Source organism: Rana temporaria, chromosome 11, assembly GCF_905171775.1.
Source record: "Rana temporaria chromosome 11, aRanTem1.1, whole genome shotgun sequence".
NCBI classification, from domain to species: domain Eukaryota; kingdom Metazoa; phylum Chordata; class Amphibia; order Anura; family Ranidae; genus Rana; species Rana temporaria.
Genome location: NC_053499.1, coordinates 122,693,676 through 122,712,873, shown reverse-complemented (window position 1 = coordinate 122,712,873; position 19,198 = coordinate 122,693,676). Strand labels below are relative to the sequence as shown.

Below are 19,198 nucleotides of genomic sequence, written 5' to 3'. Positions count from 1 at the left end.
GCCCTGTGAGTGGCTGGAGCGGCGATGTCGTCACTCCCGCGCATGCTGACTGCAGCAGCGCATTGCAAGGGGAATATCTCCTAAACCGTTCAGGTTTAGGAGATATTCTTTATACCTACAGGTAAGCATTATTATAGGCATACCTGTAGGTAAAAGTGGTAGTACAGAGTATACTACCACTTTAACAGGCTATCCATGAAGGAGAAAAGAGAATGTTGGGGAGATGGGACCTTATCCTTCTATTTTGTGTCTCCCTGGCAGGAGAGCTTGTCCTGTCACCTCTCCTGTTTTATCTTTTCTCCCTCCGTAATCCGTGTTCCCTTTGCACAATCATTCCTGTTGCTTTTTTTCCCCATTTAGCAACAGTAACTCTTAAAATGGAACTAAACCCTCCTATCAGTATCAGGCAAGGAAGCTGCCATCTTGGTCTCTGTCTGATCTACAACTGCCATCGTGCTGAACCTGTAATCAGTTATGACACCAGCCAATTTGATGACTTGACAGTTTGGTTGAGAACACAAGCAGTGGGTTTAGTTCAACTTTAAAATTGTCAGCTGATAAACCTCTGTTGGCTCTGATTTAAGTCGGTGGAAAGAATAAGAGCAACTGAGCAACCCCCCCCCAAAAAAAATATATTGGTTTTAGCAGGAGTTCTTTGGGACCTGGAAATTATTGCAAAGGTTCTACTGAAGTAAAAAAAAAAGTTGAAGCGCTGCTGTAATCTGTTCTGATTTTTTTTGTTTGTTTTTTAGGGGAAGCTGGAAGATGGCACTGAGTTTGATAGCAGCATACCCAGGGATCAACCTTTCACTTTCACTCTAGGCGCTGGACAGGTCATCAAGGGCTGGGACCAAGGTTTGCTAGGGTATGTTGTCTGGCCATGATCATAATGTTTCTGTAATAATTTTGTTGACATTTGTTTTTATGTTTTAGTTATTAGCAATGATCCAACATTTACTGCAGTATTTTAAAGAGTCTATTTAACGCTAAATTCTGCATACGGGGCTTAGAGGGGTGGGGCTGGAGACTGCAGAGGGGTGTGTCAGATGGAGGCAAAGAGAGCAAAACTGATTTTCCTAGTGAAGAGCTTTGTAGGGGCCCATGTCGGCACAAGTCTAACCATTGGAGAACAGGCAGGCTGTGCGCACAGTGAGACAACTGGCTGTGCTGGGTAGGATGTACTTCTGTACCTATTGTGGTCATTTTGAAATGGGAAAGCAGGGGGACTGGCAGGATCACTAGAGATTTCATACAAAGAGCAGGATAGTTTTAAACAAGTACATCGTACAACAGATGTATGAAGAATATGAAATGTTGGGGTAGCATACAATTTAAAGGTGTTGTAAAGTCTCATGATTTTTCACCTTAATGCATTAAGATGAGAAAACACCTGTGCTGCAGCTGCCCTCCAGAGCCCCCCTTCTTACCTTAACCCAATCGTTCCAGCTGCTGTCAATCAAATCCAGTGACACGGTGGGGGGGCGTCCTGATGTTTGTCTTGGGAGCGCACCCAAATGAGTGCCCCATGGAAAGCGGCTCTACATGGAGGCACTCGATGAGGAGCGCTGCTGGGGGACCCCAGAAAACAGGGCTCAGGCTGTTCTGTGCAAAACCCTTGCACAGAGCAGGCAAGTATGACATGTTTGTTATTTTAAAACAAAAACAAAGAACGAACCTTTACAATCACTTTAAGGACTCAAGGAGGTAACGGCAGATATTTCCAGGTTTACGTTCATGTTATAGTTTGGGACAAGCTAAGTTAAGGGTAGCAGCAGGAGGTTTTACACACTCTCAACGCTGAATGTCAGATGGCTGTTCTTCAGCTGCCCGATAGCTTCCACGCGCAATGGCCACACCATGCTTCCCAGGCTCTGTGCAAGTCGGCATGGCAGGGGTCCTGGGCACTGATAGACTGCCCCCTCCACAGAGCGGGTGGGTGATGGGTCCGTGTATATTCTGCAATATAGACCATCCGATCTAAAAACCTTTTTTTTTTTTTTTTTTTTTTTTTTTAGCATATCGAATTGGAAATAGGCAGGTGTAAATAGACACAAGTCCACTTGCATTTGCCACTACATAGGTGGGAAATGGTGGGTCCAATCGGGTTTGCCTGAGAAACAGGCAGAACTGAGCAGTCATCCTTCCCCACAATCCATTATGAAGACAATCCAAGTGGGAGGCTGCAACTGTAAAAACTGGGTACACGCTCCAACACCCCCCCCCCCCCCAAACTTAGAGGGGGTGAAAGTTGAGGTCAACAGTGCAAGAGAGATCAGCCGGGATAAAGTTCTCCAGGTATTTCAGGGCACGGTCAGCCCACTTAAGTTTGAAGCTAAACTTCAAGTTCCCGAAGCAGGGAGGAAGGAACTTCCACCCCCATAGCCTCGGATTTGGGGAAGTTGATCTTGAGATAAGTAGGGAAACAATATAATTCAAATATATTGTGTAGTCTTCGGAGCAATTAAATTACAATCTGACTAATGTATGCAAGCGGCAAGTAATACACTCCCAATATAAATGTACAAATAAACTCAAAACAAATCATGCTGTGCCAGTGATAATGTATCCAACCACTTGGTGTATCAATTCTCCTGTGCAAATGAGTGCCAACATAACATGTGAATGGACAATAATATGATACATTATGTGTATTTCTTCTTGTAATAATATAAATCCTGTGCTTGAGTGAAGTCAAATAGTTAATTAATGAAAATGTCAGAAGAAAGTTGTAACTTGTTGAGTCTTCAAATAGTCTCAAATCCATTCTTTTTTTTTTTATTCACCTCAGTGTGCCCCCATAAGAAATGCACTCACCTCCAGAGTGACCTCACACTTAATTTTGGTCAAATAAAGCTATTTACTCACCTCGGACTGACAGATCATGCTTTCCTCCTCGTTGCTCCATTGATGTGCCTCCATTATGACTTGAGATATATATATATATATATATATATATATATATATATATATATATATATATAAATTATTCTCTCGCTCTCATCATTTTTAAACGATATTCAATTTATTAACCAACTGTGTACAACGTATATCGTATAAAACCACGATGCTGCAGCAACTTCTTGCCATTCCATGAAATAAAGCTATTTACTCGGACTAAAATCATGCTTTCCTCCTCGTTGCTCCAGTCATGTGTAGAGGTAGTCTAAGTATTGCGAAAATAACTGAACAGTTGACACGGTCAAATGCCTTTTCCGCATCTGTGCTCAAAAAATGCATGGCGTACGGGATTGGCAGGCAATATGAACCAGATTGAGGAATTTAATGGTGTTGTCTCTCTCGCTTCTTGTGTTGGAATGAACCCCACCTGGTCCAAATGGACTAGAGAGTGTAGGTGTAATTGAAGGCGCGAGGCCAGTATCTTGGTAAAGAACTTCAAATCGGCATTTAGCAGAGATATCGGCCTGTTACAACTGCACGGGGTCTTTGCCATCTTTGGGGATGACCGCGATAAGGGCTTTTAAGGACTCTACATGGAAGGATGCTGAATCCCCTAATCTATTAAACATTTTGAACAAGTAGGGGCCCAGAGCGTGGGATAGAAGTTTACAATATTGTACTGTAAAGCCATCTGGGCCCAAGGCTTTACTGGTCTTGGCTGAACCTACTGCTGTTTGTAACTCCTCCAATATATTTGGAGCTTCCTACTCTTGTCGCACCGGGGACAGAAGGCATGGCAGTCCAGAGGCTACCAAGTAATCATTAATTCTCAGCTGAGAGGAGGGGTTCCATATATAAGTTGTAGAGCGTAATAATAGTCGCAAAATGATTGAGTGATTTGCTTGGGGAGAGTGGCCATTAGGACAGGATATCTGTGGGACATACGTGGCCGAATGATGAGCACAGAGCGATCCAACAAGGAGCCTGACACATTAATTGCCGAATTCATAAATGTGCGTCTGACCCCTTTCCAATACTGCTTTAGCCTTGTAAAAGTCTGAAACCTGGCTTTGAAGACTCAAAAGCTCCCGTTCAGTGTCAGGAGAGGGAGCATGTTAATGTAGTTTCCAAAGGATGGATGACTGGAAGAAGAGACTCTCCCTCTATTCCCCCCCCCCCCCCCCCCCCCAGATTTGCGGGCTTCCCAAACCACCCCAGGGTCACAGTCAGGAGTATCATTGCTTTGGAAGTATCATGTTATCTCCTCCTGAATGAGACTTCATGGCATCCATGAAGTGGCCTTGGAGCGCTGAGAATCTATAATGTTGTATTTCAAAATAATCAGTGCATGCAGTAGTGTATTTAGGTTTTGTGCTGCCCTAGGCCTGACTAAACTCATGCACCCCCTAATAATTATGACACACCCCTTTCTGTTTAAGACCCGCCCTTACATTTTTGAATGGGGACACCATTTCCGAGGGGGGCAATGGATTCCCTTAATTTGCATATATTTCCTCTCGCTTCCTGTTATTCTATGGGGCAGGAAGTGAAGGGAAATCTCTGCAATGGGACAGGAATCGTAAAAAATAAACTTACAGGGGCTATAACCCATCCCTGCAAAAAACTAAATCTGTATTTTGGTGTTTGTGTGCCCTAAAATTCCTTTTTTTTTTTTTGTGAAGTTTTTTTGCATTTTCTCAACAGTTGCGCTAATATTGTATGACATTAAAAAATGGAACTACAATTTAATTCTCCAGGGTGTCTGCTTTCAGAACATATAGAAAATATGGGGGGGGGGGGTGTTATGTACTCTTCAGGCCTAAAATGTTTTTTAAATTGTGTGTGCAAAAACTATTTACCTTTCATGTCATAGCTCTATCCTCTCCTCTAAAATCTTCAATGTGTGACTTGCTGGTAGCAGCGCAGCTAACGCTTTAGCGGTCTTTTGGCCAGTCTCTTCTGTACATTTTTTCAATGGAAAGGCTGTCTACTTTTGGGACAGATAAATGATTCCATTGGAAATGAGATGGCATTTTGTAAGCACAAGAGAAGAGTTCTGCTGGAAGATTTCTGAAGCAGTTCCCAGCAGGTCACGCAGCAAAGATCCCAGTTAACTAAGTATATTGGGGAAAAGGGAATAGCGTACTTTTTTTTTTTTTTTTCTCAAATATAATTTTTTTTTATTAATGCCCAACATTTTAGACAAATCGGTACAAACATGCATAAAGGGGCATTCAAAACCAATAAAAGAGAAGGGAGGGGGGGTCCGGGGGACATTATCAACATCACGAGAAGGGAGGAATAAGACGGGGTTCATGTACAGTCTCATACAATTTTGTTGCATATCTATTGACAAATACCCCTGTGAGTGACACTGTGAGGCCGAGAGCCTTCTCCATCAGTAAGTCCTACAGTCAAAATATAAAAGTGTATGCAATATTGTGGCTTGGGGATAGAAGCTGGCATTTCGGAGCCTTTGCCTTTTGCGCACTTCACGATTTCAAATGTTTCTTTGAATCCACCAACGACAGCCCCCCCCCCCCCCCCAAGCTCTTGATTGCCTACTGTCTAGTTCCGGAGAGCAAAAGGTTGGGTGGTTTCTACTGAACCTTTTCACAGTTCCAAAACTGAATGCGAACGTTTGCCCCATCCTGGATCTCGTGACTCAAGTGCTAAATTTATGTATGCAATCGGTTCTTTCAGTAGTGCCTCGTTCCATCCCCTTGAGCTTTCCGACATCTAGGGATATCGGGGATGATTATCTTCATATCCTGTTTTCCTACCTCGCCAACGATTCCTACATTTTGTAAAGGAATACTGTGGGGGGTTTTTTTGGCCCTTCTGCTAGGTCTGTACTCTGCTCCCAAGGTATTCCCCAAAGTGTTGGCGCTGGACTTGGGGCTTCAACATGCTTGGAATATTCCTGTCGTAGGTTACCTGGACAACTTTCTTCAAAACTACAAGTCCCATCATGCCTCTGCCTCTGGGTGTCATGCCTGTGGCTGGCAGTCTTGCTATGCCTCATGGGACTTGTAGTCCTGCAACAGCTGGAGGTCCGCTAATTGCATATCCCTGATATCTTTTTGCCTTGCCCAGCAAGTGAAATGCATTCTCAATTGGGTTGAGATCAGTTGACTGACTCGGCTATTGCATAATATTCCACTTCTTTTCCTTCACAAGCTCTTGGGTGGATTTTGCACTGTGTTTTGAATCATTGTCCATCTGTACTGTGAAGCGCTGTCCAATCAACCTTGCTTAATTTGGATGAATCTGGGCTGACAGTATATCTCTAAACGCTGCAGAATAATCAATAAACCTAAAGCCCCCCCCCACCAGGATAGAGCACCTCAAAGGCTACTATAGCAGTATAAATATAATTTATCGGACATCAAAAAATACAATTGCAGTGCAAACCCATTGACTAAATCGGTCAGCTACCTATGGAGGGGACCCCTACCCCCTCCCCAACTCCAGTGTCCCAAAAGGGGACCCCATCACGTAAAATACCCTCAAACCCCTGTCCTACCCCTCCACCGGCCCGATGATGACCTCCCAAGACACAAAAAAAAAAGCTGATGGCCCAGAAACATTCTGACCAGGCTAAAAAAATACAGGCCCTGAAGAAGCCCCCAGTAGTGGGAGGGGCAAAACATGTAGGCAATTGTATGTGTCTGTCCTCCCCTCCATGGAATGCACCAAATTTGTGCATCTCCATCGCATACCTGTCATAGACCTCAGCAGGTTATTCCTACCAGGCATATGGAATATACTGGATACTGACATTTTCAGCATCGCCTGTACCCAATAGCTTATTGTAGCTGGAAGACTCCTGACAGCACTTTCCTCACACTGCAGAGCCAGCCTAGGCTGCTTGGAGCCTGCATACACCGGGAGCCTAGAGATCTAATTGCAGCCTGTATGCTCAGAGTGTGGCGCACACAGAGAGAGAGGGATATCCCTGCTTGGACTGGAGCACAGCTCATCCATATAGCCTGGAGTCTGAATAATGTGTGTGTTTGACCACACTCGCCCTGCATGTGTACAGTTTGAAACTTGTACAGAGAGAGGAGTTCCCTTGCTGGACCTGGATGTGGTGAGATCCATTGTATGGCATAGTGTCTTAAACAGCATGTCAGTGATTTACTTCACAGCTAACTTTATCCCTCACAGCAGATCCATCCACCTGTGGCTATTGAGGGATCTCTCCTCCCCAGTTTGGATCTAGCAAAGAAGACCGGGATTGCAGCTTGTGATATACCTGAAACACTGATTTATTGATTCAATATCCAGTGTTGGTGCAACCAGATCAGGACTGTTCATGCATGAGTCTCCCTCTCCTGGGGTCCCCTCATTGGGTACCTGACTGAGTCGGTCAATGGGTTTGCATTTTTTGTCCAATAATTACATTTATACCGGTATAGTAGCCTTTAAAGGTGCTCTATCCTGGTGGGATGTGTTGCCATTGGCTCCTGCTGCTGTCAATTAAATCCAATGATGCATGGGGCATTCTGTGTCTATGGACGCAAATGCTGGACTCGGCAGCGCACCCTCACGGTACCCCCAGGGAGAGCGCTTCTCCTAGGGGTTTCCTGATGCTGGAAGGAGCCGCACATGCAGTTAAGTATGATCTCTATGTTGGATAAAAGAGGGTTTACAACCCCCTATAACCCTTCTTCTGATTTGGATGGTCATACCCTCAAATTAAACGAGTGTACATTTTCAGTCCATATCCATTATATAACTTTAGCTTGAATATGTTTTGGTAAATACCTGAAAAAAATCTATTGTGTCTGTGTCCAAATGTATATGAACCCCGTGCGTGTGTGTGTGTGTGTGTGTGTGTGTGTGTGTGTGTGTGAGTGTGTGACAGAGAGATGCCTCGGGAGGGAACGAGCGCTGCCGAAATGGACAGAGCCAAATCTCCTGTGTACTCTGCTTACAGTCCCGCCTCCTAGCATTTACGTCCCACCATTGGACTGGTTTTATGGACATCATAGGAGCCGGGCAAAGGGGTGGGACTGCGAGACGAGTACACAGGGGACATATACAGCTCTGTCTATCTCGGCAGCACTCATTCCCTCGAGTAGCGGGGTAAAATTTTTTTTTTTTTTTTATGTTGTCATATCTAAAAGACACCTACCATCAGCCTGGCCCACAATGCAATACTTTGTGCCATAGTAATCCACCTGCAAGTTTAGAGATTGTTAGATATTCTAAAGCTACATAGCCCATGACCAAGCAGGATGATCTTTTAAAATGAACCCATCACACTTCCTGTGCAATGATGGGCAAGGCTGCAGATGGACACTGATAAGGCTGCATTGATGGGCATTTAAAATGTATCTCCCCCCCCCCCCCTTAAACTTGGGGTGTGTGTTATACGCCTGCGCTTACACCGATTATTACTTTTTTTTTGAAAATTAATGTCTGCATAAAACATTGTAATAAAAGTGTAGCTTAAAATTGTAACTAGCAAGATTTATAAAGGATTGGTTTACTCATGATACAATTTGACATTTAGCTGATCTGATTAAGCATTTCTAAAAGACTATATATTGGTTATTTAAATATGTATACGCTGTTCACCTTTTTTTAAATGCATATTTTAATTTGACAAACTGGGTATAGATGGTATTGAATATACATTTTTCTCAGTAAAATGCCACTTTGTACTACTTTTTTTTATTTTATTTTTTTATTTTTAGTTTTGACTGAAACCTGTAGAAAGTAACGATCGTGACAGAAATACTAAACAGAAGCCAGCACAACCTTAAGATATAGAGCTGTGTTTATATCTCCCACAGAGTTCACCTGGCTGATGTGCCGCATTCCTGCCCACATAGTTCTGCCACTAGACTCTGATAAGTGAACGCAACATAAACCCATAGTAATAACATACCAAACTTGTATATAGGCAGCACAGCTTGCCTACATATCATCTGTATCACTCTGTGAAATCCCCATAAATGCATAACCCTAGAAGAGGACCTGTCAATCTAAGTTGAACATTTCCTTGCACTGTAGAAGCTTAAAAAAAAAAAAAAAAAAAAAAAATTAGAATATATAATATATAATCTTCACTCTCAAAACATTTTCACTTTAACATCTCTGAGAAGCAAAGGCAAATGGGACCTGTACAGACTGTAATTACACTTTTTTTCAATTTTTTGAAAATGTTCGACAACAGGAGGCAGAGATGAAAGAAGAAAACTGGAGGAATGGGAAGGAGGGTGGGGGGAAAGAAAAGGCAACAAAGGTAATATGTCAATTTAAACCTGCACCCAATATTCAAAACGACATGGCATGGATTGTGGTTAAACAATAATGCCCTGCGCATCGACCCAACAACTCTAAATTTTATCAAATTTGATAGGACAATTCCTACAAGCATAGGTCAGTTTAAATAAATCGGGGTCCTGTTAATGGCGGCTTTACAGCCACTCACGGGGGGGAGAAGGGAGCAGAGGATTTCCATATAATTGCACATTGGCTGTAAATCTACCAGCTCTCTTAGGCTTTTATTTGATATGCATGTTTTCTTAATTCTTACCAGCAGGGGGTGCTGTCTTCCCACTGTACCATCAAGCTCTTTGTGTGGTGCTTTGTTACTGTTAAATGGCTTTTTTAGAAATTTGTATCATATGATACCTAGGGGGGGGGGGGGATGGGGGAGGGGGGGGGGGGTTGGGGTCATCGTTTGTGACTCTTGCTTCCATACTGATAAGTCTGTATAAAAACCAGACTTTTTTTTTTTAATTTAATAACCTAATCTCCTAGATGTAGGGATTTCCATATTTGCGCACACCCTTGTATAGATGCCTCCTCATGTCTAATGTAAATTAAGTGAAAACCATGTCTCTGATTATACATGCCTTGTCTGGGCTTTGTCACGTGACACTGCAGACTTCTTTAGTGTCAAAGAGATTTAACGGATTTAATATAGCGGCAGATTAATATGTATGATTTATTGTGACAGACCAGGCTTAATTTGCATTCATTTGCTAGTCTGAGTGCCTGTGTTCTATCTCCTCCACTAAAGAGAAGGGCAAATCTCAAATGCTTTAATTAGCACCCGTCTAGATTTCATTGATCTGGCTTAGTTTTCCATGCCGTCTGTTGTAAGTGGTCTAATTTGTGGCTGGAAACTGTTTTTTGTTTCGCTCCATGCAGTCTGATCTAAGTGAGCGCAGACTGTTCTGTCACCTGCATGGTGTGTGGCTGACATAGAGGCCTCTTGTGTGCCCAGTACAGACAGCAGAGGGAATGGCACAGAATCTGCTTTATTTGTGAGGGGAGAGGGACTCGCAGTAATGCTAACTATTTCTAAAATGCTGCTTTTAAAGCCTATAAACCGCAGAAATAAAAAATGTAATATATTGCAGCTTAGTAGTCATTTGCTGCATTGGTTTTTCTTTCAGGCATTTTCTATTTTATTTTATTTTTTACCTTGAGATCCTGGCAGTAGCACACTTCTGGCCTAGGGTGACTACACTCGCGTACTGTCTGAGGAGCTACATTCCCCGTGTTTTTTTTTTTTTTCTTTATTTTTTTATTTTTTTTATTTTTTTTCCTGTGACCTTGGACATTATGGTGGACACATTTTTGGGACCATTGTCATTTTTCACAGCAAAGTGCTGGAAAAATAACACTTGCAGTAAAGGGGTTAACCAGGAGGGGGGCTGTAGGGGTTAAGTGTGCCCTAAGGGAGTGTTCTTACTGTGTGGGGGGGGGGGGGTAGTAGCTGTGCGTGTGATGTCACTGATCGTTGTTCCCTAACACAGGACATCTACACTGATTATCGGTGCACTGCGTCCTGATCAGTGATTCCTATCGGTGCAGCATCATCGGGGGACATCGGTGAAGGAGAAATTGCTTGTTTACAATTGATTTATTTTTTTAACAGGTTATACAGAACGGGTGCAGTGTTGCATGACTGTACAATTGTCATTTAAATTGGTACAGCACTGAAAAATGGCCTGGGTTGGAAGGCGTTGAAAGTGGCCAAGTAGGCAAGTGGTTAAAGAGGACCTCCAGGTAGACCTAAAATATACACATGAATGCAGCTTTCTATTCAATAATACTTCATTCAATTATTTTATTAATGCAACATGTGTATTTATCAGAATCATAACTTCGATCTGCAATCCCCTATAGTAGTACTCTTATGGGGAGAGTGAGGAGCAGGGCTGGGAGCCAATCGGGTGTGCTGCATGCTGAACAGAAACCTAATTGGAGGAGAGGGCAGAATGAAAGATGACCTCATCAGTCTCTTTTGCTTCTTTGCTCTCCATATAGAATATGGGGGTGGAGAGAGAGAAGACACCATTGTATCATTTTCTATGATCTAGAATCCTAACGGAGTAAGTGCTGTCATCCGCTTGGAAGGGTCATGTAAATCGAAGAACGGCATGGGCAGAAATGTAAATACTGTGGCAGCTAAATTGGCTCCCTTTTTTATACGTATTGGCTAACTGCCTGGAGTTGTTTCTAAAATGCATCTAAGCCTGTAAGCAGCTTATTGGTCCTTGGTGTGGTGGCTGCATTTGTGGGGTAATTTTTTTATTTTTATACATGGTAATTTCTGCAGATATCGCACTTCCTGTCCCTAGATGGCCACATCACTATTGGATCAAGTCCATACATTACAATAAAAATAATGTAATTTTATTTAAACAAAGTCTTATGAAAAAGAGAAACTACTTATCATACTACACGTTTTTGCACGACACCAATTCACAATTACAGCAATCAATCTTGCATACTAGAATTTCTCTAAGTTGTACATTTTACATTTGTCACTATGCAAAATGGCCTCTTCCCCAGAAACCTCTGACCCCCGGCTCAGATTGGTCTTTTCCCAGTGAGTTCCCACCTCCAGCACACAGATTGCTTTCTTTCCCCTTTATCTCTTTTCAGCACACATATTGCATATTACCCTGTATACCTTCTCCAGAGCACACATTGCTTGTTCCTTGTACACCAGAGGCTCTGAATTAAAATTTGCGGCGGTAAAAAAAATTCCTGCAGAGGTGCCACCTTAAATTGCAGTGCCCCCTTTCCATTGACTTCTCCTATACACAGTCCTACCTTCGACTTATCAGTCCGGATCTCCTCTTCCAAGTCTCCAGCCTAGCTGCTGCTGCTATCATCTGCACCCTCGGGGGTGGTGGGAGGCATCGGTGCAGCTCAACCTATTATGTTAACAAGCAGGTTATTAGCGCTTGTCAATTTTAACCACTTCCATACCGGGCACTTATACACCTTCCTGCCCAGACCAATTTTTAGCTTTTAGCGCTGTTGCACTTTGAATGACGCGGTGATGCTACACTGTACCCAAACTAAATTTTTATCATTTTGTACCCACAAATGGAGCTTTCTTTTGGTGGTATTTGATCACCTCTGGGATATTTATTTTCTGCAAAAAAAAAATGACCAAAAATGTAGAATTTTTTTTATTTTTTTGTTTCCGTTATAAAACATTGTAAATAAGTATGTTTTCTCCTTCACTGATGGGCACTGATAAGGCGGCACTGATGGGCACCGATGAGGTGGCACGGATGGGCACCGATAGGTGGCACAGATGGGCACTATTGTATGTGTTGTACTAATGGATGCCAATCAGTGCCAACAATGCCTGCCAATCAGTGATGCCCATTGTGGGCACTGATTGACATCCATTGCGGCACTGATTGGCATCCATGTCTTGTGTCCTCATCCCTGGTGGTCTAGGGTGGCATTCTTTTTTTTTTATATCCCCGGTGGTCTATATGGCCATCCCTGGTGGTCCAGTGGGCATCCTCGGGGAAGGGGGGGGGGAAATAATCATTCAGCACAACCCCCCCCCCTGTCACGATCGGCTCTCCTCTACTCGCGTCTGACAGACGCGAGTGAGTAAAAGCCGATTACCGGCTTTTCCTATTAACATCGTGATCAGCCGTGATTGGACACGGCTGATCACGTGGTAAAGAGTCTCCGTGAGAGACTCTTTACCTTGATCGGTGTTGCGGGGTGTCAGACTGACACCCTGCAACAACGATCGCCGCGTTGCGCGCCCCGGGGGCACGCAGCGGCTCAGAATCCTGAGGACGTCATATGACGTCCAGTCAGGATTCTACAACCACTTTGCCGACGTCAATATGTCATTGGCAGGCGGTCATCCCTGTGAGGATGACCGTGGCAACAAGGCAGATAAACCAGGAGAGGACACCCAGCTGCTAAGTAGCGGCTCCAGTCCAGACAGGACAGTCACTTGGTGCAGGTCTGGACCGTGGTCCACCATTTTGATGGTCCCTGCTGTACAAAACTCCAGTCTCCACTAGGTAAATTGCACATTGAACACTTGCCTTGCCCTCCCCCTATTCCTTGCACACTGAGCTCAGACTCACGATCTGGAGGTTCATCTCTAAATGACAAACAATTCAGCAGCAGATTCTTCCCTTTTTTTTTTTTTTTCTCCTGTTACAACACACATCAGCCCTTGCTCTGTAGTTTGCTCCCACTGCACATACACATCACTCCTTTATTTTCCATATTGGGATGCCCATCCAGTAAAGGCTCTCTAGCAGGTTGTACTCCAGAGTATGTGCATTAACCTCTGTGACCAGTATTCAGTGTATATGTGCATTAACCTCTAAGATCCGTCGCTACAGAAGCATTAAGCCCTCGGACCCCTTTGTGACCTCTCTGCAGTGTATTACGATCTGCTTCAAGAGCATGCGCATCAACTACACAGCGAGTGCAATAAGCCCTCCATGACCTGTTCCCAGCATACAAGCATTAACTCCTTAGCACTCAGACCAAGCTGAGGTTCGTTTAACCCTTCAGTGACATGTCCCCAGCCTGTAAGCCTTGGCACCTTACTCGGGTGTGTTAACCCTGCAAGGGTTGTATACACTATCAGAAAATGGTAACAAATACTGATTTCGAAGTGATCGTATGATAATCGGATCTATGGTAAAACTGCTTTCTTCCAAAATATTTCCGAAATTGTACTATTTTTTTTAACCACTTGACCTCCGGAAGGTTTTACCCCTTCCTGACCAGGCCATTGTTTGCAATATGGCACTGCGTTACTTTTACTGACAATTATGTGGTTGTGCAACATTGTACCCAAATAAAATATATGTGCTTTATTTCCCACAAATAGAGCTTTCTTTTGGTGGTATATGATTACCTCCTCAGGTTTATATTTTGCGTTTTTTATAAACAAGTTTCTTTCTGCAAACATTTAAAAAAATATGCAAATCTTTCAATTTAGGCCAAAATGTATTCTGCTAAATATTTTTGGTTAAAAAAAAACACTATAACCGTATATTCTTTAAACATTAAAAGTGAAGCGCTACCTATCTCAAGTAATCAAATATGGTGCAAGCACGTGATTAATGAGGACAAAAAAATTGGCGCAACAGCATTGATTATGTATTCCTCTATAGCAGGGGTGGGCAACCTCTGCCCTCCAGCTGTTTTGAAACTACAAGTCCCATGAGACATTGCAAGACCCTGACAATCAAATGCATGACTCCTAGAGGCAGAGGCATGATGGGATTTGTAGTTTCACCATAGCTGGAGTTCCGAGGTTGCCCATCCCTGCTCTATAGTGACCCATCACAAATTGGTGAACTAATAAACATATATATACTCCAAAACATGCAGTTGGAATAACCATAACGGCTCTTCTTTGCAGGAAGAAAAAACTGCACAAGCCTGTGGTTGATTAAGGTGGTAATTAAACTCGATGCCTTTTCTGCATTAAATCAGCCTCAGAGCCTGTGTAATTAATGTGTCCTGGATTAAAGGGATGATGATTCCAACCCCCCCCCCCCCCCCATATGTAGCTTCATGTCTGACTCCGTTAAAATACCCTGTATAGTCGCCTACTGGGTATAAATATAGTGTGTGTGTGTGTGTGTGTGTGTGTCGTGCACATCACTTTTTAGGTACACCTTGCTAGTACCGGGTTGGACCCCTTTTTTCCCCTCCAGAACTTCTTTGTGGCATGCATTCTTTTAAGGTGTTAAATATTCCCCCAGAGATTTTGGTTCATATTGACATGATGGCATCACACAGTTGCTGCAAATTTGTCAAATGCAAATCTCCCGAAGGTGCGCTATTGGATTGAGATGTGGAGACCATTGGAGTACAGTGAACTCATTGCAGCTATACCAGCTTTAACTCTTCTGGGAAGGCTGTCCACAAGGTTTAGGAGTGTGTCTATGGAAATATTTGACCATTCTTCCAGAAGAGCATTTGTGAGGCCTGGCCCGCAGTCTCCGTTATAATTAATCCCAAAGGTGTTCTATCTGGTTGAGGTCAGGACTCGGTGCAGGCCAGTCAAGTTCCTCCACCCCAAACTCGCTCATCCATGTCTTTTAATGGACCTTGCCTTTGTGCACTGGTGTGCAGTCATTGGAACAGGAAGGGGCCGTCCCCAAACTGTTCCCACAAAGTCGGAAGCATGAAATTGTCCAAAATGTATTGGTATGCTTACACCTTAAGAGTTCCCTTCACTGGAAATAGGGTGTCAAGCCCAACCCCTAAAAAAAACCCACACCATAATCCCCCTCCACCAAATGATTTGGACCAGTGCACAAAGCAAGGTCCATAAACACGTGCTATAATGTGTGCTCTGCTTCCCCTGTGTACTGTGCCCTCCTGTCCCAGTGTACTATACCTGCTGCCCCACTGTACATGTTTATCCCAAGTTGGAACCAGAATTGAGCATCTGTGCAGGAAAAGTAAACACAAGTTTTACATTAGATATGTTTTAATACGGATTCCATTATTGAACGCGATTTCAAAAAATATAATTGTTATATCAACAGCTTGCTGATCACCAGTTTTCCGTGAGCTGTAGATCTGAACATTACTTAATGGGTTCTGAGATCTCTTCCTGCAAGATACAAGGGGTTGAGACACCTTGGTCTGGGGTCACTTTACAGTTAATCGCAACTTGAAGTACGTCCAAAGCTTGTTTGGTTGTACTTCTCCTGTGAATCACAGGAGTGCAGTTCGTTCCCATGACCTGTTTTCAGCCAACCGTGGGCTGAAGCCTGCTGTCGGCTGGCATCACAGAGCAAGTCAACGCTTGGGATAAGATCGTGACCATATGGTCAGGATCTGCCACATGCCCAGACCAGCACCCGGCTCGGCCTCCCAAAGAGCCTGAGCCGGTCGCTCCCAACCCAGCGCTCCAGCACCTGATGGTCACCAGCTCTGAGAACTAGGTGATCGGCGATGTTTGATCGCTCGGTTTTCAGTCTTAGAGCCGGCGGGACAGATCTAGGTAAGTATGTCCCCCCCCCCCCCCCCCCCCCCCCTAAAATAAACAAACTACTTTTTGATGGTGATCCAAAACCAGTAATTTATTCCCCATCCACCTGATCTTAAATTTGAAGGGTCTTGGATGGTACACCATAGTATTTAAGTGGAATAACAGCCTTATATTGTCACTGCCCTTTTGCTATATATTTCCAGTAGGTCTAGCTGTAATTAGGTTTGACTGTCTATGGAAGTGTCTCAATTATTGCCTTTTAAAACTGAGGCCTGTTTTTTATTAAATGTCTTTGTTAACAAAGTTTTATATTTCTGAACATTTAGCATGCCCTGATCTCCATCATATGGTCTGCCTGTTTAGTCTATGGAGCATCATTGTATGTCACAGATATGGTAAACCTCATATAATACTGAGGCTTTGCTTTATTTTGCAGAATGTGTGAGGGGGAGAAAAGGAAGCTGGTTATTCCTCCAGAGCTGGGTAAGAATTGTGTTTTTACTTGGGAAAGTGGGAAGGAATGGGGGCACTTTGCTGAATAAGCCTCAAATTTATTTTTATTTTTTTTCCGCTTCAGGATATGGAGATAGAGGTGCACCACCCAAAATACCAGGTGAGGCGAATGGTATATTTGTAAATCAGGATTTTCTCACTTTTTTTATTTTTTTATTTTTTATTGGATCCTCTGTCCTTTTTACACTCCGATTATTGTGTTCCATGAAAATGTTTGCTTCAAGCAGTGTGAAGCTATATAGTGGGAAATCTGTCTATGGAACCTTCCTGCAATTCTGCCAGTAAAGGTCACCTGAACAGAGCATCTTGATTGCTGCTATGATCGGGGTTTATGTGTTTTATTACAGTAGAATAACCTCTAAGAAACTGACAAATAGGTTTTCTAAGTTGAGGGCAGCAGGCAGTGACACGAGCATGACCGAGAGTAGTGAATAAGAAAGCAGAACCTGAAATTGCCTCCTAAGCAACAAGCCTGGGAAAGCGTAGATCTGGTTATCATTGGTCATTTAATATCTGGATGAACACGGATGGAAGAAACCAGTATGTCGCTCTCTGGAGCTATAAGAGGTTATCAGCAATGCAAAAAGTTAAATGAGTATTAGAGATCAAGTCCACAAAGATATTTTGTGCCATCAGCACAGATGACTCTCAAATCGGCGAAATATGAAGTCCATAATCAAGGTTGAGTATTTATAAATTCTCAATAGCTACCAGTGCAAATGATAGGGGGGGGGGGGGGGGGTGGCACAGATAACCTGTGATTGGCAACGTCCCTTCCACATACACTACAATTTTTTGAGGCTACAATACTTAACCACTTGCTTACTGGGCACTTAAACCCCCCTCCTGCCCAGACCAATTTTCATCTTTCAGCGCTGATGCACTGACAATTGCGTGGTCATACAACACTGTACACAAATGAGACACACACACAAATAGAGATTTCTTGTAAAAAAGAGAATTCTATATTTTTTTTATATTTTGTTATAAGATTTTGTAAACGGGTAATTTTTTCTCCTTCATTGATGTACGCTGATGAGGCTGTACTGTAAGGCACTTGATTGGGGGCACAGGTGGGCACTTGATGGGTGGCAATGATCGGCACTGGTAGGTTACACTGATGGGCAGCACGGCTATGTGGCACTCGTGGGCATTTGGTGGCACTCATGGGCATTGATGGGTGGCACTGGCAGGCGGTAATTTTGGGCGCAGATGTGCCTCCTTCCTCTTCGGGACCGATGTACCTTGCACATAAGCCAGTGATCGGCTTTTTTTTTTTCTCCTCACATTATCAACGTGAGGAGAAAAAAAGATTACCGAGATTTTGTTTACATCACGTGATCAACTGTCATTGGCTGACAGCTGATCACGTGATAAGGGGCCGGGATCAGTGACTTGGTGATCACAGCGCGCGCAAAAAGGGGAGGACGTTTGACGGCCTCCCGGAAATTCAGGTCCGCGCTGTAGTTGGTGAAGGGAAAAAAAAGGTCCAAAATTCCATTAGAGAGGTTAATAGAATCCTCCATCCCATTTATATCACACATTTTAAATGTCATAATTTTGATTACAAATGTTAGGCAAAGAGTAAAACGTTTTCTAGCATTCTTCTTTGTTTTTTTTTTGTTTTGTTTTATTTGTTTTTTTTATATATAAATGCCACCTATTGTATTAGTCCTTTTTATTACTGGTCTTAAATAGTTCAACTGAATAATATATTTGCTCACCACAGCATGAATGTTTACATAAGCAAACTATACAGTCTTCATTAGCAAAGCAGTGCTAAAGCTAACGTGGAAGTTTATTGATCCATAGTAGCTAGAAAAACTTCAGTTTATTACAGTTCATCAGTGAAAGGCGAATTTCAGGTGGCTGCTTTTTACAATCTTTGCATGCTGAATTTTATCTTAAGAAATAATAACGGTTGCCGAGGTGCTTTTACTCATTTGCAAATGTGTGTTTTTTTTTTTTTTTCTTTCAGGAGGAGCCACTCTTATATTTGAGGTGGAGCTGTTGCGCATTGAAAGACGAACGGATTTGTAATTGGGGAGGCGGGGGGTGTCTCATTCCTTTGTACGGGGTCCTGTTTGTGCTGGAAGACCGCGTCTCACACAGTGCTGAATAAAAACACAGACACAAATTCTGGCTCTGTTCATTTGCATAATTACATGTTGAGAGTAGACTTTTTCCAGATGGGCAATTAATAAGCCAAGGCTTAATGCAGACTGCAATTCTGAAATCCTTTTTTGTTATTTTTTTTATTTTTTGTCCTTTTTTAAGGTTTTCTATATTTCCTGTTCTGCAAAACGAAAAAAGGTTGAAAAACTACAAGCAATATAAGGCACAAATATGTATTTTGATCAAAGGTAATGGTACAGTCATGGCCTAAAATATTGGCACCCCTGCATTTTTCAGATAATGCACCACTTCGCCTAGAAAATTGTTGCATAACAAATGTTTAACAAATGTTTAAGGCTCCATTCACATCTAGGCGGACGAAATCGCGGCGTTTTGTCGCCG

The 19,198-nt window shown here is 43.0% G+C and overlaps 1 protein-coding gene across 1 annotated transcript in view; it reads left to right on the top strand.

Moving 5' to 3' along the window:
* FKBP2 (FKBP prolyl isomerase 2) overlaps positions 1-18,818 on the top strand; it is a 29,118-nt gene extending 10,300 nt beyond the window's left edge. Inside the window, exons 3-6 of the mRNA XM_040329026.1 lie at positions 753-865; positions 16,605-16,651; positions 16,746-16,781; positions 18,660-18,818. Of these exons, the coding sequence (XP_040184960.1) occupies positions 753-865; positions 16,605-16,651; positions 16,746-16,781; positions 18,660-18,721 (258 nt within the window). The 3' untranslated portion in view covers positions 18,722-18,818. The remainder of the gene's footprint in view (positions 1-752; positions 866-16,604; positions 16,652-16,745; positions 16,782-18,659) is intronic.
* The last annotated feature ends 380 nt before the right edge of the window (positions 18,819-19,198 follow it).